Source organism: Eucyclogobius newberryi, unplaced genomic scaffold (genome assembly GCF_026437365.1).
Source record: "Eucyclogobius newberryi isolate DKJ021-1_F unplaced genomic scaffold, fEucNew1.0.hap1 SCAF_5, whole genome shotgun sequence".
Taxonomy (NCBI): domain Eukaryota; kingdom Metazoa; phylum Chordata; class Actinopteri; order Gobiiformes; family Gobiidae; genus Eucyclogobius; species Eucyclogobius newberryi.
The window spans coordinates 42,652,948-42,680,718 of record NW_027316167.1 but is presented as its reverse complement, the minus strand read 5'-3'; the positions used below and the strand labels follow the sequence as shown (position 1 = coordinate 42,680,718).

Here is a 27,771-nt window from a genome sequence, read left to right as displayed (position 1 = left end):
TGTGTGTGTGTCGTGTGTGTGTGTGTGTGTGAGAGTCATGTGTGTGTGTGTGTGTGTGTGTGTCGTGTGTGTGTGTGTGTCGTGTGTGTGTCGTGTGTGTGTGTGTGTTGTGTGTGTGTGTGTGTGTGTGAGAGTCATGTGTGTGTGTGTTGTGTGTGTGTGTGTGTGTGTGTCGTGTCTGTGTGTCGTGTGTGTGTGAGTCATGTGTCGTGTGTGTGTGAGAGTCATGTGTGTGTGTGTTGTGTGTGTGTGTGTGTGTGTGTCGTGTCTGTGTGTCGTGTGTGTGTGAGTCATGTGTCGTGTGTGTGTGAGAGTCATGTGTGTGTGTGTTGTGTGTGTGTGTGTGTGTGTGTGTGTGTGTGTCGTGTCTGTGTGTCGTGTGTGTGTGAGTCATGTGTCGTGTGTGTGTGTGTGTGTGTGTGTCGTGTGTGTGTGTGTGAGAGTCATGTGGGTGTATGTGTGTGTGTCGTGTGTGTGTGTGTGTTTGTGTGTCTGTGTGTGTGTGTGTCTGTGTGTGTGTGTATGTGTATGTGTGTGTTGTGTGTGTGTGTGTCGTGTGTGTGTCGTGTGTGTGTGTGTGTATGTGTATGTGTGTGTTGTGTGTGTGTGTGTCGTGTGTGTGTCGTATGTGTGTGTGTGTGTGTCTGTTTGTCGTGTGTGTGTGTGTGTGTCATGTGTGTGTGTGTCGTGTGTGTGTGTGTGTCTATGTGTGTGTGAGTCATTTGTTGTGTTTGTGTGTGTGTGTCTGTGTGTGTGTGTCGTGTGTGTGTGTGTGTCGTGTGTGTGTGTGAGAGTCATGTGTGTGTGTGTGTCGTGTGTGTGTGTGTGTGTGTCGTGTGTGTGTCTGTGTGTGTGTCGTGTGTTGTGTGTGTGTCTGTGAGTGTGTGTCGTGTGTGTGTGTCGTGTGTGTCGTGTGTGTGTGTGTCTGTGTGTCGTGTGTGTGTGTCGTGTGTGTGTCGTGTGTGTGTGTGTGTGTGTGTGTGTGAGAGTCATGTGTGTGTGTGTTTGTGTGTGTCGTGTGTGTCGTGTGTGTGTGTGTGTGTGTGTGTGTGTGTGTGTGTGTGTGTGAGAGTCATGTGTGTGTGTGTTTGTGTGTGTCGTGTGTGTGTGTGTGTGTCGTGTGTGTGTCGTGTGCGTGTGTGTGTGAGAGTCATGTGTGTGTGTGTTTGTGTGTGTCGTGTGTGTGTGTGTGTGTGTGTGTGTGTGTGTGGGTGTGTGTGTGTGTCGTGTGTGTATGTGTGTGTGAGAGTCATGTGTGTGTGTGTCTGTGTCTGTGTGTGTGTGTGTGTGTGAGTGTGTGTGTGTGTGTGTGAGAGTCATGTGTGTGTGTGCCGTGTGTGTGTGTGTGTGTGTGTCGTGTGTGTGTGTGTGAGAGTCTTGTGTGTGTGTGTGTCGTGTGTGTGTGTGTGTTTGTGTGTCTGTGTGTGTGTGTCTGTGTATGTGTGTGTGTGTGAGTGTGTGTCGTGTGTGTGTGTGTCGTGTGTGTGTGTGTGTTGTGTGTGTGTGTGTCGTGTTTGTGTGTCGTGTGTGTCGTGTGTGTGTGTGTGTGTGTCGTGTGTGTGTGTGTGTGTGTGTGAGAGTCATGTGTGTGTGTGTGTGTGTCTGTGAGTGTGTGTCGTGTGTGTGTGTGTCGTGTGTGTGTGTGTGTGTGTGTGAGAGTCATGTGTGTGTGTGTGTGTGTCTGTGAGTGTGTGTCGTGTGTGTGTGTGTCTGTGTGTGTGTGTCGTGTGTGTGAGAGTCATGTGTGTGTGTGTGTGTGTGTCGTGTGTGTCGTGTGTCGTGTGTGTGTGCGTGTGTGTGTGTGTCGTGTGTTTGTGTGTGTGTGTGTGTCGTGTGTGTGTGTGTGAGTTGTGTGTTTGTGTGTGTGTGTGTGTCGTGTGTGTGTGTGTGAGAGTCATGTGTGTGTGTGTGTGTGTGTCGTGTGTGTCGTGTGTGTGTGTGTGTATGTGTGTGTCGTGTGTGTGTGTGTGTGTCGTATGTGTGTCTGTGTGTGTGTGTGTGTGAGTCATGTTTCGTGTGTGTGTGTGTCTGTGTGTGTGTGTCGTGTGTGTGTCTGTGTGTGTGTGTGTGTGTCGTGTGTGTGTTTGAGTCATGTGTGTGTGTGTGTGTGTGTCGTGTGTGTGTGTGTCGTGTGTGTGTGTCGTGTGTGTGTGTGTGAGAGTCATGTGTGTGTGTGTGTGTGTGTCGTGTGTGTAAGTGTCGTGTGTGTGTGTGTGTCGTGTGTGTGTGTGTGTGAGAGTCATGTGTGTGTGTGTTTGTGTGTGTCGTGTGTGTGTGTGTGTGCGTGTGTGTGGGTGTGTGTGTGTCGTGTGTGTGTGAGTCGTGTGTGTGTGTGTGTGTGAGTGTGTGTGTGTGTCGTGTGTGTGTGTGTGTGTCGTGTGTGTGTGTGTCGTGTGTGTGTGTGTGTGTGAGAGTCATGTGTGTGTGTTTGTGTGTCTGTGTGTGTGTGTGTGTGTCGTGTGTGTGTGAGAGTCATGTGTGTGTGTGTGTCTGTGTGTGTGTGTGTGTGTGTGAGTGTGTGTGTATGTGAGAGTCATGTGTGTGTGTGTGTCTGTGTGTGTGTGTGTGTGTCTGTGTGTCGTGTGTGTGTGTTTGTGTGTGAGAGTCATGTGTGTGTGTGTCGTGTGTGTGTGTGTGTGTGTGAGAGTCATGTGTGTGTGTGTCGTGTGTGTGTGTGTGTGTGTGTGTGTGTCGTGTGTGTGTGTGTGTGTGTGAGAGTCTTGTGTGTGTGTGTGTCGTGTGTGTGTGTATGTTTGTGTGTCTGTATGTGTGTGTCTGTGTATGTGTGTGTGTGTGAGTGTGTGTCGTGTGTGTGTGTGTCGTGTGTGTGTGTGTGTCGTGTGTGTGTGTGTCGTGTGTGTGTGTGTGTGAGTCGTGTGTGTGTGTCGTGTGTCGTGTGTGTCGTGTGTGTGTGTGTGAGAGTCATGTGTGTGTGTGTGTGTGTCTGTGAGTGTGTGTCGTGTGTGTGTGTGTTGTGTGTGTCGTGTGTGTGTGTCGTGTGTGTGTTTGAGTCATGTGTGTGTGTGTGTGTGTGTGTCGTGTGTGTGTGTGTCGTGTGTGTGTGTCGTGTGTGTGTGTGTGTGTGTGTATGTATGTGTGTGTGTGTGTGTCGTGTGTGTCGTGTGTGTGTGTGTGTGTGTGTGTCGTGTGTGTCGTGTGTGTGTGTGTGTGTGTGTGTGTGTCGTGTGTGTGTGTCGTGTGTGTGTGTGTGTGTGTATGTATGTGTGTGTGTGTCGTGTGTGTCGTGTGTGTGTGTGTGTCGTGTGTGTCGTGTGTGTGTGTGTGTGTGTGTCGTGTGTGTGTGTGTCGTGTGTGTGTGTGTGTCGTGTGTGTGTCGTGTGTGTGTGTGTGTCGTGTGTGTGTGAGTCGTGTGTGTGTGTGTCGTGTGTGTGAGAGTCATGTGTGTGTGTGTGTGTGTCTGTGAGTGTGTGTCGTGTGTGTGTGTGTTGTGTGTGTCGTGTGTGTGTGTGTGTGTGTGTGTGTCTGTGTGTGTCGTGTGTGTGTGTGTCTGTGTGTCGTGTGTGTGTGAGAGTCATGTGTGTGTGTGTGTGTCGTGTGTGTGTGTGTCGTGTGTGTGTGTGTGTGTCTGTGTGTGTGTGTCGTGTGTGTGTGTGTCTGTGTGTCGTGTGTGTGTGTGTCGTGTGTGTGTGTGTGAGATTCATGTGTGTGTGTGTGTGTGTGTGTGTGTCGTGTGTGTGTGTCGTGTGTGTGTGTGTGTGTCGTGTGTGTGTGTGTGTGTCGTGTGTGTGTGTGTCGTGTGTGTGAGTCGTGTGTGTGTGTCGTGTGTCGTGTGTGTGTGTGTCGTGTGTGTGTGTGTGTGTGTGTGAGAGTCATGTGTGTGTGTGTGTGTGTCTGTGAGTGTGTGTCGTGTGTGTGTGTGTTGTGTGTGTCTGTGTGTGTCGTGTGTGTGTGTGTCTGTGTGTCGTGTGTGTGTGAGAGTCATGTGTGTGTGTCTGTGTGTCGTGTGTGTGTGTGTCGTGTGTGTGTGTGTGAGATTCATGTGTGTGTGTGTGTGTGTCGTGTGTGTGTGTCGTGTGTCGTGTGTGTGTGTGTGTGTCTGTGTGTGTGTGTCGTGTGTGTGTGTGTCTGTGTGTCGTGTGTGTGTGTGTCGTGTGTGTGTGTGTGAGAGTCATGTGTGTGTGTCTGTGTGTCGTGTGTGTGTGTGTCGTGTGTGTGTGTGTGAGATTCATGTGTGTGTGTGTGTGTGTCGTGTGTGTGTGTCGTGTGTCGTGTGTGTGTGTGTGTGTCTGTGTGTGTGTGTCGTGTGTGTGTGTGTCTGTGTGTCGTGTGTGTGTGTGTCGTGTGTGTGTGTGTGAGATTCATGTGTGTGTGTGTGTGTGTCGTGTGTGTGTGTGTGTGTCGTGTGTGTGTGTGTGTGTCGTGTGTGTGTGTGTCGTGTGTGTGAGTCGTGTGTGTGTGTCGTGTGTCGTGTGTGTGTGTGTCGTGTGTGTGTGTGTGTGTGTGTGAGAGTCATGTGTGTGTGTGTGTGTGTCTGTGAGTGTGTGTCGTGTGTGTGTGTGTTGTGTGTGTCGTGTGTGTGTGTGTGTGTGTGTGTCTGTGTGTGTCGTGTGTGTGTGTGTCTGTGTGTCGTGTGTGTGTGAGAGTCATGTGTGTGTGTGTGTGTCTGTGTGTGTGTGTCGTGTGTGTGTCTGTGTGTCTGTGTGTCGTGTGTGTGTGTGTCGTGTGTGTGTGTGTGAGATTCATGTGTGTGTGTGTGTGTGTGTCGTGTGTGTGTGTCGTGTGTCGTGTGTGTGTGCGTGTGCGTGTTTGTGTGTGAGAGTCATGTGTGTGTGTGTGTGTGTGTCTGTGTGTCGTGTGTGTGTGTGTCTGTGTGTCGTGTGTGTGTGAGAGTCATGTGTGTGTGTGTGTGTCGTGTGTGTGTGTGTCGTGTGTGTGTGTGAGAGAGTCATGTGTGTGTGTGTGTGTGTGTCGTGTGTGTGTGAGAGTCATATGTGTGTGTGTGTGTGTGTGTCGTGTGTGTGTGTGTCGTGTGTGTGAGAGTCATGTGTGTGTGTGAGAGTCATGTGTGTGTGCGTGTGTGTGGGTGTGTGTGTGTGTCGTGTGTGTTGTGTGTGTGTGTGTGTGTTTGTGTTTGTGTGTCTGTGTGTGTGTGTCTGTGTGTGTATGTGTTTATGTGTGTGTGTGTGTGTGTCGTGTGTGTCGTGTGTGTGTTTGTCGTGTGTGTGTGTGTGTGTGTCGTGTGTGTGTCTGTGTGTGTGTGTGTCGTGTGTGTGTGTCGTGTGTGTGTGTGTGTCGTGTGTGTGTGTGTGTGTGTGTGTGTGTGTGTGTCGTGTGTGTGTGAGAGTCATATGTGTGTGTGTGTGTGTGTGTCGTGTGTGTGAGAGTCATGTGTGTGTGTGTGTGTGTGTGTGTGTGTCGTGTGTGTGTGAGAGTCATATGTGTGTGTGTGTGTGTGTGTCGTGTGTGTGAGAGTCATGTGTGTGTGCGTGTGTGTGGGTGTGTGTGTGTGTCGTGTGTGTTGTGTGTGTGTGTGTTTGTGTGTTTGTGTTTGTGTGTCTGTGTGTGTGTGTCTGTGTGTGTATGTGTTTATGTGTGTGTGTGTGTCGTGTGTGTCTGTGTGTGTGTGTGTCGTGTGTGTGTCTGTGTGTGTGTGTGTCGTGTGTGTGTGTCGTGTGTGTGTGTGTGTCGTGTGTGTGTGTGTGTTTGAGAGTCATGTGTGTGTGTGTGTGTGTGTAGTGTGTGTGTGAGAGTCATATGTGTGTGTGTGTGTGTGTGGGTGTGTGTGTGTGTCGTGTGTGTCGTGTGTGTGTGTGTGTGTGTTTGTGTTTGTGTGTCTGTGTGTGTGTGTCTGTGTGTGTATGTGTTTATGTGTGTGTGTGTGTCGTGTGTGTCGTGTGTGTGTGTGTCGTGTGTGTGTGTGTGTGTCGTGTGTGTGTCTGTGTGTGTGTGTGTCGTGTGTGTGTGTCGTGTGTGTGTGTGTGTATGTGTGTGTCGTGTGTGTGTGTCGTGTGTGTGTGTGTGTATGTGTGTGTCGTGTGTGTGTGTGTGTCGTATGTGTGTCTGTGTGTGTGTGTGTCGTGTGTGTGTGTCGTGTGTGTGTGTGTGTATGTGTGTGTCGTGTGTGTGTGTGTGTCGTATGTGTGTCTGTGTGTGTGTGTGTCGTGTGTGTGTCTGTGTGTGTGTGTGTGTGTGTGAGTCATGTTTCGTGTGTGTCGTGTGTGTGTGTGAGTCATGTGTGTGTCTGTGTGTGTGTCTGTGTGTGTGTGTCGTGTGTGTGTTTGAGTCATGTGTGTGTGTGTGTGTGTGTGTGTCGTGTGTGTGTGTGTCGTGTGTGTGTGTCGTGTGTGTGTGTGTGTGTATGTATGTGTGTGTGTGTGTGTCGTGTGTGTCGTGTGTGTGTGTGTGTGTGTGTGTCGTGTGTGTCGTGTGTGTGTGTGTGTGTGTGTGTGTGTGTCGTGTGTGTGTGTGTCGTGTGTGTGTGTGTGTGTGTGTATGTATGTGTGTGTGTGTCGTGTGTGTCGTGTGTGTGTGTGTGTGTGTGTCGTGTGTGTCGTGTGTGTCGTGTGTGTGTGTGTGTGTGTGTGTGTGTGTGTCGTGTGTGTGTGTGTCGTGTGTGTGTGTGTCGTGTGTGTGTCGTGTGTGTGTGTGTGTCGTGTGTGTGTGAGTCGTGTGTATGTGTGTGTGTGTGTGTGTCTGTGTGTGTCTGTGTGTGTGTGTGTGTGTGTGTGTGTGTGTGCGTGTGCGTGTGCGTGTGTGTGTGTGTCGTGTGTGTGTCTTGTGTGTGTGTGTGTCGTGTGTGTGTGAGTCGTGTGTGTGTGTGTGTGTGTGTCTGTGTTTGTCTGTGTGTGTGTGTGTGTGTGTGTGTGTGCGTGTGCGTGTTCTGGTGTTGTTACTGCTCGAGGTCGACATGTGTTTATTGTGTGACATTGTGTTGTGTTCATCTTTAACATAAAAGAGAAATAAAACTCATAAAATGCTTTTACTTTGTGTTGATATTTTAATGATGGTGTCAATGTTCAGCAAGGCAAAGGGATTGATAAAGATTATATGTAGATCATATATAGATTATATATAGATTATATATAGATTATAGATAGATTATAGATAGATTATATATAGATTATATATAGATTATATATAGATTATATATATATATTATAGATAGATTATATATAGATTATATATAGATTATATATATATATATTATAGATAGATTATAGATAGATTATTTATAGATTATAGATAGATTATATATAGATTATAGATAGATTATAGATAGATTATATCTAGATTATATATAGATTATATATAGATTATAGATAGATTATCTATAGATTATATATAGATTATAGATAGATTATAGATAGATTATAGATAGATTATAGATAGATTATTTATAGATTATAGATATATTATATATAGATTATAGATAGATTATATATAGATTATAGATAGATTATAGATAGATTATATCTAGATTATAGATAGATTATATATAGATTATATATAGATTATATATAGATTATAGATATATTATAGATAAATTATATATAGATTATAGATAGATTATATATAGATTATATATAGATTATAGATAGATTATAGATAGATTATATATAGATTATATATAGATTATAGATAGATAATATATAGATTATATATAGATTATAGATAGATTATAGATAGATTATATATAGATTATATATAGATTATAGATAGATAATATATAGATTATTTATAGATTATAGATAGATTATAGATAGATTATATATAGATTATATATAGATTATAGATAGATAATATATAGATTATATATAGATTATAGATAGATTATAGATAGATTAAATATAGAGTATATATAGATTATAGATAGATAATATATAGATTATTTATAGATTATAGATAGATTATATATAGATTATAGATAGATTATATATAGATTATATATAGATTATATATATATATTATAGATAGATTATATATAGATTATATATAGATTATATATATATATATTATAAATAGATTATAGATAGATTATTTATAGATTATAGATAGATTATATATAGATTATAGATAGATTATAGATAGATTATATCTAGATTATATATAGATTATATATAGATTATAGATAGATTATCTATAGATTATATATAGATTATAGATAGATTATATATAGATTATAGATAGATTATAGATAGATTATATCTATATTATAGATAGATTATATATAGATTATAGATAGATTATAGATAGATTATATCTAGATTATAGATAGATTATATATAGATTATATATAGATTATAGATATGTAGAAGATACAATAATGTTGATTATTGGTCTGTTTGCCGTAACCCGACCGTAACCCGACCGAGCCGTCAAAATTATAGCCGACTGAAAAAAAATATCAGCATTTTGTCAAAATTATGCCAAATTGTTTTATTTTTCTTATATTTCGCCGACTCACCAACCCTTTTATCAAAAAAGCGCCGTGTTGAATAATTTTGTGTCAATGGAACTCACTAAAAATATTATGAAGTCGAAAAAGAAATGAAAATGAAACAACACGAGCGAAGAACGTTCAAGTCATTGTCTGTTGAAGCCTGACCCCTGGAGGTCACTGACCCCTGGAGGTCACTGACCCCTGGTGGTCACTGTGGGTCACTGCGTGTCACTGGCAGAATAAAAAAAAACGGGATTTGACAGTGGCTGAAATATGCAGAATTTGTCATATATGATGACCAAGACGTCGACAATTCTACGACATGAAAATGGCCAAAAAGTAAAATCATTTGTCCTGTACAAAAATAGTTTATTGGGTGGACTTATTCATTTTTTTGTTTTGTACATTTACGGTAGCATCTATTTTGATAAATGATAATATTAACTTAATTTCATTGGCAAATTATCGCTGAATTCTATAAACAAATTTGGATTTTTTTTATGCTTTAAAGTAAAAAAAAAAAAAAGAAAGAATTTACCTTCCGACCCACTTGAAAAATGGTGGGTCGGGTTACAGCAAACAGACAATTTTATAACTCAGTAGTGCAGTACTGGGCCGGCCAATGGGCCCCCGCTCCACATGGGCTGGCCCATGGGCCCCCGCTCCACATGGGCCGACCCATAGGCCCCGCTCCACTTTGGGACGAGAGGCTTGGTGAACATGATTATATTTCAGTCTTCTATAAAGGGTTCTTATTTGTCCAGTTCTGGTGAAGTTTATAATGTTACTTCCTGGTTGGACATGGGCAGCATGTGACAGAGGTAAAACTGTTACCTAGCAACCACTGTGTAAACAAGGGTCAGAATCCATATGTTACACACTATAAAAAGAGCAATACCCAGTCACACCTTTAATTGTTAAATGATTTAACTGCCAGAATGTGTCAGTCGTGGGGCTGCATATGCAACATGGGGGTCAAGTACTGCAATATCAAGATTGTTGTGATAAAGTACTTTAATATATAGTAGAAAAAGCTTCAGTTGTTTCATCTGGACTCAGTTTGAAAAAATAGACGTTTCGACTCTCATCCAAGAGTCATTGTCAATAACAGAATTTAGGTCGAGAACTCCGATATTAATACTGTTCTGTGGTAAGACCCGCCCATTGGGAGGAGCCTTCCTGAAGTAGAAAGAGTTGTTTGTTTCAATAGAAACTCCCCCCTTGTATCTACCGAGCCTATTCAGAATCTTAATGGGCTATTAGAATCCTCTTTGTCTTTGTGAGACCCTGGCTCAACCACCCTGAGGACCTGATTAGCATCTAAATGTCCTCTACCTTTCCAGGGGTTCAGTAACCCATTATAAATAACAGGAAGATAACAGGAAGATTAAACCTTAGCCCTCCATTTCTGTTTAAAGAAGGTCTTTCTTTTTTAACAAAAATAGCTTCCTTGACTCCTCTTTCAAACCATCTTTTCTCCCTGCTTAAAACCTTCACCTCACCGTCTTCAAACGAGTGATTAGAGGCTTCAAGATGGAGATGCACGGCGCTCTGTGGTCCTGAACTTGTATTTCTTCTGTGCTGATAAAGCCTCTTGTGTAGAGGCTGTTTTGTCTCACCTATGTAACGTTCTTTACAACTTTCTTCACTGCATTGGAACGAATAAACTACATTGCTCTGTTTTTGAGTCGGCAACTTGTCCTTAGGGTGAACCAGTTTTTTATAGGTTTCCTATATACTTCTATTTGGAGTTTCCCGTCCTCTCCTCTGATCGTGGAACAATCAAGAAAGGCCAAACGATTCTCCTTAGCGTCTTCTCTTGTAAACCTGATATGTGGGTCCACAGCATTGATGTGATCAGAGAAGGTTTCCAGCTCTTGTTTCTTGATTGTTACAAAAGTATCATCGACATAGTGGAGCCACAGTTTTGGGGCTATGCCTGAGAATGAGGACAGTGCCTTCTTCTCAAAGTGCTCCATGTACAGGTTGGCCACTATGGGAGAGACGGGCGAGCCCATGGCACAGCCATGAATCTGTCTGTAAATCTGTCCTTTCCTGCATCCCGACCTCTGATGCAGTAGCAGCAGTGAGGATCAGACTGCAGGAAGACACCACCTACAGGAAAGGACCAAACTGACACCTGAACACATATGTAAACTGTTGGACATCTGTCTGAACACCACTTACTTTCAATTCCGGGGACAATTTTACAGACAGATTCATGGCTGTGCCATGGGCTCGCCCGTCTCTCCCATAGTGGCCAACCTGTACATGGAGCACTTTGAGAAGAAGGCACTGTCCTCATTCTCAGGCATAGCCCCAAAACTGTGGCTCCGCTATGTCGATGATACTTTTGTAACAATCAAGAAACAAGAGCTGGAAACCTTCTCTGATCACATCAATGCTGTGGACCCACATATCAGGTTTACAAGAGAAGACGCTAAGGAGAATCGCTTGGCCTTTCTTGATTGTTCCACGATCAGAGGAGAGGACGGGAAACTCCAAATAGAAGTATATAGGAAACCTACACACACGGACCAGTATCTGCTCTTTGGTTCCAACCACCCACTACAGCACAAGCTGGGAGTGATCAGAACCTTACAACACAGAGCTCAAGGTGTGCCCACCAGCTCAGAGGGCAAGAAGAAAGAGGAAAAACATGTCCGAAATGCCCTCTCAGCCTGTGGTTACCCCGCTTGGGCTCTCAACAGAGTGAAGAGAACCAAGAAGCAGGACAAAAGGGAAACTGAACAGAGAAGGAAGGGTGTTTCTATCCCTTATGTGTCTGGCCTGTCGGAAAAACTGCAGAGAATTTTTAGACAACACGAAGTCCCTGTTTATTTTAAACCAGGAAACACTTTAAGACAAAAACTGGTTCACCCTAAGGACAAGTTGCCGACTCAAAAACAGAGCAATGTAGTTTATTCGATCCAATGCAGTGAGGAAAGTTGTAAAGAACGGTACATAGGTGAGACGAAACAGCCTCTACACAAGAGGCTTTATCAGCACAGAAGAAATACAAGTTCAGGACCTCGGAGTGCCGTGCATCTCCATCTTGAAGCCTCTAATCACTCGTTTGAAGACGGTGAGGTGAAGGTTTTAAGCAGGAGAAAAGATGGTTTGAAAGAGGAGTCAAGGAAGCTATTTTTGTTAAAAAAGAAAGACCTTCTTTAAACAGAAATGGAGGGCTAAGGTTTAATCTTCCTGTTATTTATAATGGGTTTCTGAACCCCTGGAAAGGTAAAGGACATTCAGATGCTAATCAGGTACTCAGGGTGGTTGAGCCAGGGTCTCACAAAGACAAAGAGGATTCTAATAGCCCATTAAGATTCTGAATAGGCTCGGTAGATACAAGGGGGGAGTTTCTGTTGAAACAAACAACTCTTTCTACTTCAGGAAGGCTCCTCCCAATGGGCGGGTCTTACCACAGAACAGTATTAATATCGGAGTTCTCGACCTAAATTCTGTTATTGACAATGACTCTTGGATGAAGTCGAAACGTCTATTTTTCAAACTGAGTCCAGATGAAACAACTGAAGCTTTTTCTACTATGGAACACGCCTGGACGAATGAGGGATTACACCGACATATCTCTAATATATATATATTTTTCCCCAATTGAATGTGTGGTAGTTTTACGTAGTATATGTATTTGGGAGTGTCTATAGAGCCGCGGCGCGCGGCTGAAACTGCTAGGCTATTTGACTACACCGGGTTAGGGTTAAGGTCAGGGTTAGGGTTAAGGTCAGGGATAAGGTCAGGGTTAAGGTCAGGGTTAAGGTCAGGGTTAGGGTTAAGGTCAGGGTTAGGGTTAAGGTCAGGATTAGGGTTAAGGTCAGGGTTAGGGTTAAGGTCAGGGTTAAGGTCAGGGTTAAGGTCAGGGTTAGGGTTAAGGTTAGGGTTAAGGTCAGGCTTGAGGTCAGGGTTAGGGTTAAGGTCAGGGTTAGGGTTAAGGTCAGGGTTCGGGTAGGGTTCAGGGTTAGGGTTAAGGTCAGGTTTAAGGTCAGGGTTAAGGTCAGGGTTAGGGTTAAGGTCAGGGTTGGGGTTAAGGTCAGGGTTAGGGTTAAGGTTAGGGTTAAGGTCAGGGTTGGGTTAGGGTTAAGGTCAGGGTTGGGTTAGGGTTAAGGTCAGGGTTGGGTTAGGGTTAAGGTTAGGAATAAGGTCAGGGTTGGGTTAGGGTTAAGGTTAGGGTTAAGGTCAGGGTTGGGTTAAGGTTAGGGTTAAGGTCAGGGTTGGGTTAGGGTTATGGTTAAGGTTAGGGTTAAGGTCAGGGTTGGGTGAGGGTTAAGGTTAGGGTTAAGGTTAGGGTTATGGTCAGGGTTGGGGTTAAGGTCGGGGTTGAGGTTAGGGTTAGGGTTAAGGTCAAGGTCAGGCTTGGGTTAGGGATAAGGTTAGGGTTAGGGTCAAGGTCAGGGTTGGGTTAGGGTTAGGGTTAAGGTCAGGGTTGGGTTAGGGTTAAGGTCAAGGTTGGGTTAGGGTTAAGGTTAAGGTTAAGGTTAGGGTTAAGGTCAGGGTTGGGTTAGGGTTAAAGTTAGGGTTAGGGTTAAGGTTAGGGTTAAGGTCAGGGTTGGGTTAGGGTTCAGGTTAAGGTTAGGGTTAAGGTCAGGGTTAAGGTCAGGGTTAGGGTTAAGGTTAGGGTTAAGGTCAGGCTTGAGGTCAGGGTTAGGGTTAAGGTCAGGGTTAGGGTTAAGGTCAGGGTTGGGGTTAAGGTCAGGGTTAGGGTTAGGGTTAAGGTCAGGGTTGGGCTAGGGTTAAGGTCAGGGTTGGGTTAGGGTTAAGGTCAGGGTTGGGTTAGGGTTAAGGTTAGGAATAAGGTCAGGGTTGGGTTAGGGTTAAGGTTAGGGTTAAGGTCAGGGTTGGGTTAAGGTTAGGGTTAAGGTCAGGGTTGGGTGAGGGTTAAGGTTAAGGTTAGGGTTATGGTCAGGGTTGGGTTAGGGTTCAGGTTAAGGTTAGGGTTAAGGTCAGGGTTGGGTTAAGGTCAGGGTTAAGGTCAGGGTTAGGGTTAAGGTCAGGGTTAGGGTTAAGGTCAGGGTTGAGGTTAGGGTTAGGGTTAAGGTCAAGGTCAGGCTTGGGTTAGGGATAAGGTTAGGGTTAGGGTCAAGGTCAGGGTTGGGTTAGGGTTAGGGTTAGGGTTAAGGTCAGGGTTGGGTTAGGGTTAAGGTCAAGGTTGGGTTAGGGTTAAGGTTAAGGTTAGGGTTAAGGTCAGGGTTGGGTTAGGGTTAAAGTTAGGGTTAGGGTTAAGGTAAGGGTTGGGTTAGGGTTCAGGATAAGGTTAGGGTTAAGGTCAGGGTTGGGTTAGGGTTAAGGTTAGGGTTAAGGTCAGGGTTGGGTTAAGGTTAAGGTCAGGGTTAAGGTCAGGGTTAGGGTTAAGGTCAGGGTTAAGGTCAGGGTTAGGGTTAAGGTCAGGGTTGGGTTAGGGTTAAGGTCAAGGTCAGGGTTGGGTTAGGGTTAAGGTTAGGGTTATGGTTAGGGTTAAGGTCAGAGTTGGGTTAGGGTCATGGTCAGGGTTGGGTTAGGGTTAAGGTCAGGGTTGGGTTAGGGTTAAGGTCAGGGTAGGTTTAGGGTTAAGGTTAGGGTTAAGGTCAGGATTGGGTTAGGGTTAGGGTTAAGGTTAAGGTTAAGGTTGAGGTTAGGGTTAAGGTTAGGGTTAAGGTCAGGGTTGGGTTAGGGTTAAGGTCAGGGTTGGGTTAGGGTTAAGGTAAGGGTTAAGGTTAGGGTTTGGTTAGGGTTAAGGTTAGGGTTAAGGTCAGGGTTAGGGTTAGGGTTAGGGTTAAGGTTAGGGTTAGGGTTAAGGTCAGGGTTGGTTTAGGATTAAGGTTAAGTTTAGGGTTAAGGTTAGGGTTAGGGTTAAGGTCAGGGTTAAGGTAGGGGTTAGGGTTAAGGTCAGGGTTAGGGTTAAGGTCAGGGTTGGGTTAGGGTTAAGGTCAGGGTTGGGTTAGGGTTAAGGTTAGGGTTAAGGTCAGGGTTGGGTTAAGGTTAGGGTTAAGGTCAGGGTTGGGTTAGGGTTATGGTTAAGGTTAAGGTTAGGGTTAAGGTCAGGGTTGGGTGAGGGTTAAGGTTAGGGTTAAGGTTAGGGTTATGGTCAGGGTTGGGTTAGGGTTCAGGTTAAGGTTAGGGTTAAGGTCAGGGTTGGGTTAAGGTCAGGGTTAAGGTCAGGGTTAGGGTTAAGGTCAGGGATAGGGTTAAGGTCAGGGTTGAGGTTAGGGTTAGGGTTAAGGTCAAGGTCAGGCTTGGGTTAGGGATAAGGTTAGGGTTAGGGTCAAGGTCAGGGTTGGGTTAGGGTTAGGGTTAAGGTCAGGGTTGGGTTAGGGTTAAGGTTAAGGTTAGGGTTAAGGTCAGGGTTGGGTTAAGGTTAAGGTCAGGGTTAAGGTCAGGGTTAGGGTTAAGGTCAGGGTTAAGGTCAGGGTTAGGGTTAAGGTCAGGGTTGGGTTAGGGTTAGGGTTAAGGTCAGGGTTGGGTTAGGGTTAAGGTTAGGGTTATGGTTAGGGTTAAGGTCAGAGTTGGGTTAGGGTCAAGGTCAGGGTTGGGTTAGGGTTAAGGTTAGGGTTAAGGTCAGGATTGGGTTAGGGTTAGGGTTAGGGTTAAGGTTAAGGTTAAGGTTAAGGTTAGGGTAAAGGTTAGGAATAAGGTCAGAGTTGGGTTAGGGTTAAGGTAAGGGTTAAGGTTAGGGTTTGGTTAGGGTTAAGGTTAAGGTTAGGGTTAAGGTCAGGGTTAGGGTTAAGGTAAGGGTTAAGGTTAGGGTTTGGTTAAGGTTAAGGTTAGGGTTAAGGTCAGGGTTGGGTTAGGGTTAGGGTTAAGGTTAAGGTTAGGGTTAAGGTCAGGGTTGGGTTAAGGTTAAGGTCAGGGTTAAGGTCAGGGTTAGGGTTAAGGTCAGTGTTAGGGTTAAGGTCAGGGTTGGGTTAGGGTTAGGGTTGAGGTTAGGGTTAGGGTTAAGGTCAAGGTCAGGCTTGGGTTAGGGATAAGGTTAGGGTTAGGGTCAAGGTCAGGGTTGGGTTAGGGTTAGGGTTAAGGTCAGGGTTGGGTTAGGGTTAAGGTCAAGGTTGGGTTAGGGTTAAGGTTAAGGTTAAGGTTAGGGTTAAGGTCAGGGTTGGGTTAGGGTTAAAGTTAAGGTTAGGGTTAGGGTTAGGGTTAGGGTTAAGGTCAGGGTTGGGTTAGGGTTCAGGTTTAGGTTAGGGTTAAGGTCAGGGTTGGGTTAGGGTTAAGGTTAGGGTTAAGGTCAGGGTTGGGTTAAGGTTAAGGTCAGGGTTAAGGTCAGGGTTAGGGTTAAGGTCAGGGTTAAGGTCAGGGTTAGGGTTAAGGTCAGGGTTGGGTTAGGGTTAAGGTCAAGGTCAGGGTTGGGTTAGGGTTAAGGTTAGGTTTAAGGTCAGAGTTGGGTTAGGGTCATGATCAGGGTTGGGTTAGGGTTAAGGTCAGGGTTGGGTTAGGGTTAAGGTCAGGGTTGGGTTAGGGTTAAGGTTAGGGTTAAGGTCAGGATTGGGTTAGGGTTAGGGTTAAGGTTAGGGTTAAGGTTAGGGTTAAGGTCAGGGTTGGGTTAGGGTTAGTGTTAGGGTTAAGGTCAGGGTTGGGTTAGGGTTAAGGTAAGGGTTAAGGTTAGGGTTAAGGTCAGGGTTAGGTTTAGGGTTAAGGTTAGGGTTAAGGTCAGGGTTGGTTTAGGATTAAGGTTAAGGTTAAGGTTAAGGTCAGGGTTGGGTTAGGGTTAGGGTTGAAGTTAGGGTTAGGGTTAAGTTCAAGGTCAGGCTTGGGTTAGGGATAAGGTTAGGGTTAGGGTCAAGGTCAGGGTTGGGTAAGGGTTAGGGTTAAGGTCAGGGTTGGGTTAGGGTTAAGGTCAAGGTTGGGTTAAGGTTAAGGTTAAGGTTAAGGTTAGGGTTAAGGTCAGGGTTGGGTTAGGGTTAAAGTTAAGGTTAGGGTTAGGGTTAGGGTTAAGGTCAGGGTTGGGTTAGGGTTAAGGTCAAGGTTGGGTTAGGGTTAAGGTTAAGGTTAAGGTTAGGGTTAAGGTCAGGGTTGGGTTAGGGTTAAAGTTAAGGTTAGGGTTAGGGTTAGGGTTAGGGTTAAGGTTAAGGTTAGGGTTAGGGTTAGGGTTAAGGTTAGGGTTAAGGTCAGGGTTGGGTTAGGGTTCAGGTTAAGGTTAGGGTTAAGGTCAGGGTTGGGTTAGGGTTAAGGTTAGGGTTAGGGTTAAGGTCAGGGTTGGGTTAAGGTTAAGGTCAGGGTTAAGGTCAGGGTTAAGGTCAGGGTTAAGGTCAGGGTTAGGGTTAAGGTCAGGGTTAAGGTCAGGGTTAGGGTTAAGGTCAGGGTTGGGTTAGGGTTAAGGTCAGGGTTGGGTTAGGGTTAAGGTTAGGGTTATGGTTAGGGTTAAGGTCAGAGTTGGGTTAGGGTCATGGTCAGGGTTGGGTTAGGGTTAAGGTTAGGGTTAAGGTCAGGATTGCGTTAGGGTTAGGGTTAAGGTTAAGGTTAGGGTTAAGGTTAGGGTTAAGGTCAGGGTTGGGTTAGGGTTAGGGTTAAGGTCAGGGTTGGGTTAGGGTTAAGGTAAGGGTTATGGTTAGGGTTAAGGTCAGAGTTGGGTTAGGGTCATGGTCAGGGTTGGGTTAGGGTTAAGGTTAGGGTTAAGGTCAGGATTGCGTTAGGGTTAGGGTTAAGGTTAGGGTTAAGGTTAGGGTTAAGGTCAGGGTTGGGTTAGGGTTAGGGTTAAGGTCAGGGTTGGGTTAGGGTTAAGGTAAGGGTTAAGGTTAGGGTTTGGTTAGGGTTAAGGTTAGGGTTAAGGTCAGGGTTGGGTTAGGGTTAAGGTTAGGGTTAAGGTCAGGGTTGGGTTAAGGTTAAGGTCAGGGTTAAGGTCAGGGTTAGGGTTAAGGTCAGGGTTGGGTTAGGGTCATGGTCAGGGTTGGGTTAGGGTTAAGGTTAGGGTTAAGGTCAGGATTGCGTTAGGGTTAGGGTTAAGGTTAAGGTTAGGGTTAAGGTTAGGGTTAAGGTCAGGGTTGGGTTAGGGTTAGGGTTAAGGTCAGGGTTGGGTTAGGGTTAAGGTAAGGGTTAAGGTTAGGGTTTGGTTAGGGTTAAGGTTAGGGTTAAGGTCAGGGTTGGGTTAGGGTTAAGGTTAGGGTTAAGGTCAGGGTTGGGTTAAGGTTAAGGTCAGGGTTAAGGTCAGGGTTAGGGTTAAGGTCAGGGTTAAGGTCAGGGTTAGGGTTAAGGTCAGGGTTGGGTTAGGGTTAAGGTCAGGGTTGGGTTAGGGTTAAGGTTAGGGTTATGGTTAGGGTTAAGGTCAGAGTTGGGTTAGGGTCATGGTCAGGGTTGGGTTAGGGTTAAGGTTAGGGTTAAGGTCAGGATTGGGTTAGGGTTAGGGTTAGGGTTAAGGTTAAGGTTAAGGTTAAGGTTAGGGTTAAGGTTAGGGTTAAGGTCAGGGTTGGGTTAGGGTTAAAGTTAGGGTTAGGGTTAAGGTTAGGGTTAAGGTCAGGGTTGGGTTAGGGTTCAGGTTAAGGTTAGGGTTAAGGTCAGGGTTAAGGTCAGGGTTAAGGTCAGGGTTAGGGTTAAGGTTAGGGTTAAGGTCAGGCTTGAGGTCAGGGTTAGGGTTAAGGTCAGGGTTAGGGTTAAGGTCAGGGTTCGGGTAGGGGTCAGGGTTAGGGTTAAGGTCAGGTTTAAGGTCAGGGTTAAGGTCAGGGTTAGGGTTAAGGTCAGGGTTGGGGTTAAGGTCAGGGTTAGGGTTAGGGTTAAGGTCAGGGTTGGGCTAGGGTTAAGGTCAGGGTTGGGTTAGGGTTAAGGTCAGGGTTGGGTTAGGGTTAAGGTTAGGAATAAGGTCAGGGTTGGGTTAGGGTTAAGGTTAGGGGTCAGGGTTAGGGTTAAGGTCAGGTTTAAGGTCAGGGTTAAGGTCAGGGTTAGGGTTAAGGTCAGGGTTGGGGTTAAGGTCAGGGTTAGGGTTAGGGTTAAGGTCAGGGTTGGGCTAGGGTTAAGGTCAGGGTTGGGTTAGGGTTAAGGTCAGGGTTGGGTTAGGGTTAAGGTTAGGAATAAGGTCAGGGTTGGGTTAGGGTTAAGGTTAGGGTTAAGGTCAGGGTTGGGTTAAGGTTAGGGTTAAGGTCAGGGTTGGGTGAGGGTTAAGGTTAGGGTTAAGGTTAGGGTTATGGTCAGGGTTGGGTTAGGGTTCAGGTTAAGGTTAGGGTTAAGGTCAGGGTTGGGTTAAGGTCAGGGTTAAGGTCAGGGTTAGGGTTAAGGTCAGGGTTAGGGTTAAGGTCAGGGTTGAGGTTAGGGTTAGGGTTAAGGTCAAGGTCAGGCTTGGGTTAGGGATAAGGTTAGGGTTAGGGTCAAGGTCAGGGTTGGGTTAGGGTTAGGGTTAAGGTCAGGGTTGGGTTAGGGTTAAGGTCAAGGTTGGGTTAGGGTTAAGGTTAAGGTTAGGGTTAAGGTCAGGGTTGGGTTAGGGTTAAAGTTAGGGTTAGGGTTAAGGTTAGGGTTAAGGTCAGGGTTGGGTTAGGGTTCAGGTTAAGGTTAGGGTTAAGGTCAGGGTTGGGTTAGGGTTAAGGTTAGGGTTAAGGTCAGGGTTGGGTTAAGGTTAAGGTCAGGGTTAAGGTCAGGGTTAGGGTTAAGGTCAGGGTTAAGGTCAGGGTTAGGGTTAAGGTCAGGGTTGGGTTAGGGTTAAGGTCAAGGTCAGGGTTGGGTTAGGGTTAAGGTTAGGGTTATGGTTAGGGTTAAGGTCAGAGTTGGGTTAGGGTCATGGTCAGGGTTGGGTTAGGGTTAAGGTCAGGGTAGGTTTAGGGTTAAGGTTAGGGTTAAGGTCAGGATTGGGTTAGGGTTAGGGTTAAGGTTAAGGTTAAGGGTTAGGGTTAAGGTTAGGGTTAAGGTCAGGGTTGGGTTAGGGTTAAGGTCAGGGTTGGGTTAGGGTTAAGGTGAGGGTTAAGGTTAGGGTTTGGTTAGGGTTAAGGTTAGGGTTAAGGTCAGGGTTAGGGTTAGGGTTAGGGTTAAGGTTAGGGTTAGGGTTAAGGTCAGGGTTGGTTTAGGATTAAGGTTAAGTTTAGGGTTAAGGTCAGGGTTGGGTTAAGGTTAATGTTAAGGTTAGGGTTAAGGTCAGGGTTAAGGTAGGGGTTAGGGTTAAGGTCAGGGTTGGGTTAGGGTTAAGGTCAGGGTTGGGTTAGGGTTAAGGTTAGGGTTAAGGTCAGGGTTGGGTTAAGGTTAGGGTTAAGGTCAGGGTTGGGTTAGGGTTATGGTTAAGGTTAGGGTTAAGGTCAGGGTTGGGTGAGGGTTAAGGTTAGGGTTAAGGTTAGGGTTATGGTCAGGGTTGGGTTAGGGTTCAGGTTAAGGTTAGGGTTAAGGTCAGGGTTGGGTTAAGGTCAGGGTTAAGGTCAGGGTTAGGGTTAAGGTCAGGGATAGGGTTAAGGTCAGGGTTGAGGTTAGGGTTAGGGTTAAGGTCAAGGTCAGGCTTGGGTTAGGGATAAGGTTAGGGTTAGGGTCAAGGTCAGGGTTGGGTTAGGGTTAGGGTTAAGGTCAGGGTTGGGTTAGGGTTAAGGTTAAGGTTAGGGTTAAGGTCAGGGTTGGGTTAAGGTTAAGGTCAGGGTTAAGGTCAGGGTTAGGGTTAAGGTCAGGGTTAAGGTCAGGGTTAGGGTTAAGGTCAGGGTTGGGTTAGGGTTAAGGTCAGGGTTGGGTTAGGGTTAAGGTTAGGGTTATGGTTAGGGTTAAGGTCAGAGTTGGGTTAGGGTCATGGTCAGGGTTGGGTTAGGGTTAAGGTTAGGGTTAAGGTCAGGATTGGGTTAGGGTTAGGGTTAAGGTTAAGGTTAAGGTTAGGGTTAGGGTTAAGGTTAAGGTTAGGGTTAAGGTCAGGGTTGGGTTAGGGTTAGGGTTAGGGTTAGGGTTAGGGTTAGGGTTAAGGTCAGGGTTGGGTTAGGGTTAAGGTAAGGGTTAAGGTTAGGGTTTGGTTAGGGTTAGGGTTAGGGTTAAGGTTAGGGTTAAGGTCAGGGTTAGGGTTAAGGTAAGGGTTAAGGTTAGGGTTTGGTTAAGGTTAAGGTTAAGGTTAGGGTTAAGGTCAGGGTTGGGTTAGGGTTAAGGTTAAGGTTAGGGTTAAGGTCAGGGTTGGGTTAAGGTTAAGGTTAAGGTCAGGGTTAAGGTCAGGGTTAGGGTTAAGGTCAGTGTTAGGGTTAAGGTCAGGGTTGGGTTAGGGTTAGGGTTGAGGTTAGGGTTAGGGTTAAGGTCAAGGTCAGGCTTGGGTTAGGGATAAGGTTAGGGTTAGGGTCAAGGTCAGGGTTGGGTTAGGGTTAGGGTTAGGGTTAAGGTCAGGGTTGGGTTAGGGTTAAGGTCAAGGTTGGGTTAGGGTTAAGGTTAAGGTTAGGGTTAAGGTCAGGGTTGGGTTAGGGTTAAAGTTAAGGTTAGGGTCAGGGTTAGGGTTAGGGTTAGGGTTCAGGTTTAGGTTAGGGTTAAGGTCAGGGTTGGGTTAGGGTTAAGGTTAGGGTTAAGGTCAGGGTTGGGTTAAGGTTAAGGTCAGGGTTAAGGTCAGGGTTAGGGTTAAGGTCAGGGTTAAGGTCAGGGTTAGGGTTAAGGTCAGGGTTGGGTTAGGGTTAAGGTCAAGGTCAGGGTTGGGTTAGGGTTAAGGTTAGGGTTATGGTTAGGGTTAAGGTCAGAGTTGGGTTAGGGTCATGATCAGGGTTGGGTTAGGGTTAAGGTCAGGGTTGGGTTAGGGTTAAGGTCAGGGTTGGGTTAGGGTTAAGGTCAGAGTTGGGTTAGGGTCATGATCAGGGTTGGGTTAGGGTCATGATCAGGGTTGGGTTAGGGTTAAGGTCAGGGTTGGGTTAGGGTTAAGGTCAGGATTGGGTTAGGGTTAGGGTTAAGGTTAAGGTTAAGGTTAGGGTTAAGGTTAGGGTTAAGGTCAGGGTTGGGTTAGGGTTAGTGTTAGGGTTAAGGTCAGGGTTGGGTTAGGGTTAAGGTAAGGGTTAAGGTTAGGGTTAAGGTCAGGGTTAGGTTTAGGGTTAAGGTTAGGGTTAAGGTCAGGGTTGGTTTAGGATTAAGGTTAAGGTTAGGGTTAAGGTCAGGGTTGGGTTAGGGTTAGGGTTAGGGTTGAGGTTAGGGTTAGGGTTAAGTTCAAGGTCAGGCTTGGGTTAGGGATAAGGTTAGGGTTAGGGTCAAGGTCAGGATTGGGTTAGGGTTAAGGTCAGGGTTAAGGTCAGGGTTAGGGTTAAGGTCAGGGTTGGGTTAGGGTTAAGGTCAAGGTTGGGTTAGGGTTAAGGTTAAGGTTAGGGTTAGGGTTAAGGTCAGGGTTGGGTTAGGGTTAAAGTTAAGGTTAGGGTTAGGGTTAGGGTTAAGGTTAGGGTTAAGGTCAGGGTTGGGTTAGGGTTCAGGTTAAGGTTAGGGTTAAGGTCAGGGTTGGGTTAGGGTTAAGGTTAGGGTTAGGGTTAAGGTCAGGATTGGGTTAGGGTTAAGGTCAGGGTTAAGGTCAGGGTTAGGGTTAAGGTCAGGGTTGGGTTAGGGTTAAGGTCAGGGTTGGGTTAGGGTTAAGGTTAGGGTTATGGTTAGGGTTAAGGTCAGAGTTGGGTTAGGGTCATGGTCAGGGTTGGGTTAGGGTTAAGGTCAGGATTGCGTTAGGGTTAGGGTTAAGGTTAAGGTTAGGGTTAAGGTTAGGGTTAAGGTCAGGATTGCGTTAGGGTTAGGGTTAAGGTTAAGGTTAGGGTTAAGGTTAGGGTTAAGGTCAGGGTTGGGTTAGGGTTAGGGTTAAGGTCAGGGTTGGGTTAGGGTTAAGGTAAGGGTTAAGGTTAGGGTTTGGTTAGGGTTAAGGTTAGGGTTAAGGTCAGGGTTGGGTTAGGGTTAAGGTTAGGGTTAAGGTCAGGGTTGGGTTAAGGTTAAGGTCAGGGTTAAGGTCAGGGTTAGGGTTAAGGTCAGGGTTAAGGTCAGGGTTAGGGTTAAGGTCAGGGTTGGGTTAGGGTTAAGGTCAGGGTTGGGTTAGGGTTAAGGTTAGGGTTATGGTTAGGGTTAAGGTCAGAGTTGGGTTAGGGTCATGGTCAGGGTTGGGTTAGGGTTAAGGTTAGGGTTAAGGTCAGGATTGGGTTAGGGTTAGGGTTAAGGTTAAGGTTAAGGTTAAGGTTAGGGTTAAGGTTAGGGTTAAGGTTAGGGTTAAGGTCAGGGTTGGGTTAGGGTTAGGGTTAAGGTCAGGGTTGGGTTAGGGTTAAGGTAAGGGTTAAGGTTAGGGTTTGGTTAGGGTTAAGGTTAGGGTTAAGGTTAGGGTTAAGGTCAGGGTTAGGGTTAGGGTTAGGGTTAAGGTTAGGGTTCAGTTAGGGTTAAGGTTAAGGTTAGGGTTAAGGTCAGGGTTGGGTTAGGGTTCAGGTTAAGGTTAGGGTTAAGGTCAGGGTTGGGTTGGGTTAAGGTTAAGGTTAGGGTTAAGGTCAGGGTTGGGTTAGGGTTAAGGTCAAGGTTGGGTTAGGGTTAAGGTTAAGGTTAAGGTTAGGGTTAAGGTCAGGGTTGGGTTAGGGTTAGGGTTAGGGTTAGGGTTAGGGTTAAGGTCAGGGTTGGGTTAGGGTTAAGGTCAGGGTTGGGTTAGGGTTAAGGTTAGGGTTAAGGTCAGGGTTGGGTTAGGGTTAAGGTTAAGGTTAGGGTAAGGGTTAAGGTTAGGGTTAAGGTCAGGGTTGGGTTAGGGTTCAGGTTAAGGTTAAGGTCAGGGTTGGGTTAGGGTTAAGGTTAGGGTTAAGGTCAGGGTTGGGTTAAGGTTAAGGTCAGGGTTAAGGTCAGGGTTAGGGTTAAGGTCAGGGTTGGGTTAGGGTTAAGGTTAGGGTTAGGGTTAGGGTTAAGGTCAAGGTCAGGGTTGGGTTAGGGTTAAGGTTAGGGTTAGGGTTAAGTCAGGGTTGGGTTAGGGTCATGGTTAGGGTTGGGTTAGGGTTCAGGTTAAGGTTAGGGTTAAGGTCAGGGTTGGGTTAGGGTTAAGGTTAGGGTTAGGGTTAAGGTCAGGATTGGGTTAGGGTTAAGGTCAGGGTTAAGGTCAGGGTTAGGGTTAAGGTCAGGGTTGGGTTAGGGTTAAGGTCAGGGTTGGGTTAGGGTTAAGGTTAGGGTTATGGTTAGGGTTAAGGTCAGAGTTGGGTTAGGGTCATGGTCAGGGTTGGGTTAGGGTTAAGGTCAGGATTGCGTTAGGGTTAGGGTTAAGGTTAAGGTTAGGGTTAAGGTTAGGGTTAAGGTCAGGATTGCGTTAGGGTTAGGGTTAAGGTTAAGGTTAGGGTTAAGGTTAGGGTTAAGGTCAGGGTTGGGTTAGGGTTAGGGTTAAGGTCAGGGTTGGGTTAGGGTTAAGGTAAGGGTTAAGGTTAGGGTTTGGTTAGGGTTAAGGTTAGGGTTAAGGTCAGGGTTGGGTTAGGGTTAAGGTTAGGGTTAAGGTCAGGGTTGGGTTAAGGTTAAGGTCAGGGTTAAGGTCAGGGTTAGGGTTAAGGTCAGGGTTAAGGTCAGGGTTAGGGTTAAGGTCAGGGTTGGGTTAGGGTTAAGGTCAGGGTTGGGTTAGGGTTAAGGTTAGGGTTATGGTTAGGGTTAAGGTCAGAGTTGGGTTAGGGTCATGGTCAGGGTTGGGTTAGGGTTAAGGTTAGGGTTAAGGTCAGGATTGGGTTAGGGTTAGGGTTAAGGTTAAGGTTAAGGTTAAGGTTAGGGTTAAGGTTAGGGTTAAGGTTAGGGTTAAGGTCAGGGTTGGGTTAGGGTTAGGGTTAAGGTCAGGGTTGGGTTAGGGTTAAGGTAAGGGTTAAGGTTAGGGTTTGGTTAGGGTTAAGGTTAGGGTTAAGGTTAGGGTTAAGGTCAGGGTTAGGGTTAGGGTTAGGGTTAAGGTTAGGGTTCAGTTAGGGTTAAGGTTAAGGTTAGGGTTAAGGTCAGGGTTGGGTTAGGGTTCAGGTTAAGGTTAGGGTTAAGGTCAGGGTTGGGTTGGGTTAAGGTTAAGGTTAGGGTTAAGGTCAGGGTTGGGTTAGGGTTAAGGTCAAGGTTGGGTTAGGGTTAAGGTTAAGGTTAAGGTTAGGGTTAAGGTCAGGGTTGGGTTAGGGTTAGGGTTAGGGTTAGGGTTAGGGTTAAGGTCAGGGTTGGGTTAGGGTTAAGGTCAGGGTTGGGTTAGGGTTAAGGTTAGGGTTAAGGTCAGGGTTGGGTTAGGGTTAAGGTTAAGGTTAGGGTAAGGGTTAAGGTTAGGGTTAAGGTCAGGGTTGGGTTAGGGTTCAGGTTAAGGTTAAGGTCAGGGTTGGGTTAGGGTTAAGGTTAGGGTTAAGGTCAGGGTTGGGTTAAGGTTAAGGTCAGGGTTAAGGTCAGGGTTAGGGTTAAGGTCAGGGTTGGGTTAGGGTTAAGGTTAGGGTTAGGGTTAGGGTTAAGGTCAAGGTCAGGGTTGGGTTAGGGTTAAGGTTAGGGTTAGGGTTAAGTCAGGGTTGGGTTAGGGTCATGGTTAGGGTTGGGTTAGGGTTAAGGTTAGGGTTAAGGTCAAGGTTGGGTTAGGGTTAGGGTTAGGGTTAAGGTTAAGGTTAGGGTTAAGGTTAAGGTTTGGTTAGGGTTAAGGTTAGGGTTAGGGTTAAGGTCAGGGTTAGGGTTAAGGTCAGGGTTGGGTTAGGGTTAGGGTTAGGGTTAAAGTCAGGGTTGGGTTAAGGTTAAGGTTAGGGTCAAGGTTAAGGTTAAGGTTAGGGTTAAGGTTAGGGTTAGGGTTAAGGTCAGGGTTAAGGTCAGGGTTAGGGTTAAGGTCAGGGTTAGGGTTAAGGTCAGGGTTAAGGTCAGGGTTAGGGTTAAGGTCAGGGTTGAGGTCAGGGTTAGGGTTAAGGTCAGGGTTAGGGTTAGGGTTAAGGTCAGGGTTAGGGTTAAGGTCAGGGTTGGGGTTAAGGTCAGGGTTAGGGTTAAGGTTAGGGTTAAGGTCAGGGTTGGGTTAGGGTTAAGGTTAAGGTTAGGGTTAAGGTTAAGGTTAGGGTTAAGGTCAGGGTTGGGTTAGGGTTAAGGTCAGGGTTAGGGTTAAGGGTTAGAGTTAGGGTTGGGGTTGGGTTAGGGTTAGACACAACACGTCACTTTACGTCTAAAACACGGGGCAGTCGTGACACCTCCTTTAACGTGCGTTTGAGCCTGCGTCCGATTGGTCAAAAGTCAAGGTGCAGCAAACGTATGAGTAACATAAATAGTACTCATATTCCCTGTTGATGCGCAGCTTTCTGTAAATTACAGACAGGAGGATTCGGCTTCTCAACTTTTATTTTCTATTTTCTTCATTAACTGCAACTTGACTGATGTAAAACGATGAATATTTACCACAGAGACAATAACTAACATCATAATTACAACCTGTCATCTGCACTTGAAGCATCCTTTGGGGTCTGATCGAGCGTTCTTCTTCTTTACGGGTTCGATTTTCAACAAAAAGCTGAATGTGACAAAATGAGGAAAAGTGGACGGCGAAGATTTGTAACTTCTTGATATATCGTGGTCTGTTGTGTGTGTACTAGTACTGCATGTGTACTTGTACTGCATGTGTACTTGTACTGCATGTGTACTTGTACTGCATGTGTACTTGTACTGCATGTATACTTGTACTGCATGTGTACTTGTACTGCATGTGTACTTGTACTGCATGTGTACTTGTACTGCATGTATACTTGTACTGCATGTGTACTTGTACTGCATGTATACTTGTACTGTATGTGTACTTGTACTGCATGTGTACTTGTACTGCATGTACATTGTACTGCATGTGTACTAGTACTGCATGTGTACTTGTACTGCATGTATACTTGTACTGCATGTATACTTGTACTGCATGTATACTTGTACTGCATGTGTACTTGTACTGCATGTATACTTGTACTGCATGTGTACTTGTACTGCATGTGTACTTGTACTGCATGTGTACTTGTACTGCATGTGTACTAGTACTGCATGTGTACTTGTACTGCATGTGTACTTGTACTGCATGTGTACTTGTACTGCATGTATACTTGTACTGCATGTGTACTTGTACTGCATGTGTACTTGTACTGCATGTATACTTGTACTGCATGTATACTTGTACTGCATGTGTACTTGTACTGCATGTGTACTTGTACTGCATGTATACTTGTACTGCATGTGTATTAGTACTGCATTTATACTTGTACTGCATGTGTACTTGTACTGCATGTGTACTAGTACTGCATTTATACTTGTACTGCATGTGTACTTGTACTGCATGTGTACTTGTACTGCATGTGTACTAGTACTGCATTTATACTTGTACTGCATGTGTACTTGTACTGCATGTGTACTTGTACTGCATGTGTACTTGTACTGCATGTATACTTGTACTGCATGTATACTTGTACTGCATGTGTACTTGTACTGCATGTGTACTTGTACTGCATGTGTACTTGTACTGCATGTATACTTGTACTGCATGTGTACTTGTACTGCATGTGTACTAGTACTGCATTTATACTTGTACTGCATGTGTACTTGTACTGCATGTGCACTTGTACTGCATGTGTACTTGTACTGCATGTATACTTGTACTGCATATGTACTTGTACTGCATGTGTATTAGTACTGCATTTATACTTGTACTGCATGTATACTTGTACTGCATGTGCACTTGTACTGCATGTGTACTTGTACTGCATGTATACTTGTACTGCATATGTACTTGTACTGCATGTGTATTAGTACTGCATTTATACTTGTACTGCATGTGTACTTGTACTGCATGTGTACTTGTACTGCATGTAGGCGTGTCCGGCTCTTGGACCATGGATATGTCTTTGGAAGTTATAAATACATTGATATCAATGATGTATTTGTGTTTGTGTCCTGCAGGGGACAAATGTCCCCTCGGGACAATAAAGTTGGCCTTACCTTAGATAAGAACAGTCTCATGTCACATCAGACTGTTCCTATTGGTCAGACTGCCTCACAGGGCTGTGGATGACGTCACCATTTAGCACTTATTTTCTACTTTTCATCTCAAACTGTCACAGATTGTGTCCATCACCGTCAGGCGCGGGACTGTCCATCACCGTCAGGCGCGGGACTGTCCATCACCGTCAGGCGCGGGACTGTCCATCACCGTCAGGCGCGGGACTGTCCATCACCGTCAGGCGCGGGACTGTCCATCACCGTCAGGCGCGGGACTGTCCGCCCAGAGGGCCGTGTCCTCTGGTGTTCAGCGGGACAAACAGAGTTAAACACGTACCAGCGCGTGGGCCCGGGGCACGGTCACGGTCACCGTGTGCGGGGGCGTGTCTGCGGGACGCGGCGTGTCCATGTCTCCAAACGGATGAACTCAGCCGTGAAAAACAATCGATGGTTTATTTTGGTCTGTTTCGGGGCGCGAGTCCGTGTCCATGGCAACAGGAGACTCGCGGTGCATTCAGGGAAATTCAGGAGTTTCCACCTGCCACAAGAGGGCAGCAGGGCCCCGCACAGGACACGCGCGAGGGCCAGAATCAAAGAGCTGCGCGAGCCTCATT

At 45.8% G+C, this 27,771-nt stretch overlaps 1 protein-coding gene across 1 annotated transcript in view; it reads right to left on the bottom strand.

The window, feature by feature from the left end:
- cfap70 (cilia and flagella associated protein 70) overlaps positions 1-27,566 on the bottom strand; it is a 90,771-nt gene extending 63,205 nt beyond the window's left edge. The window contains exon 1 of the mRNA XM_072464658.1: positions 27,495-27,566. Coding sequence (XP_072320759.1) covers positions 27,495-27,566 — 72 coding nt within the window. The remainder of the gene's footprint in view (positions 1-27,494) is intronic.
- Positions 27,567-27,771: the final 205 nt, after the last annotated feature.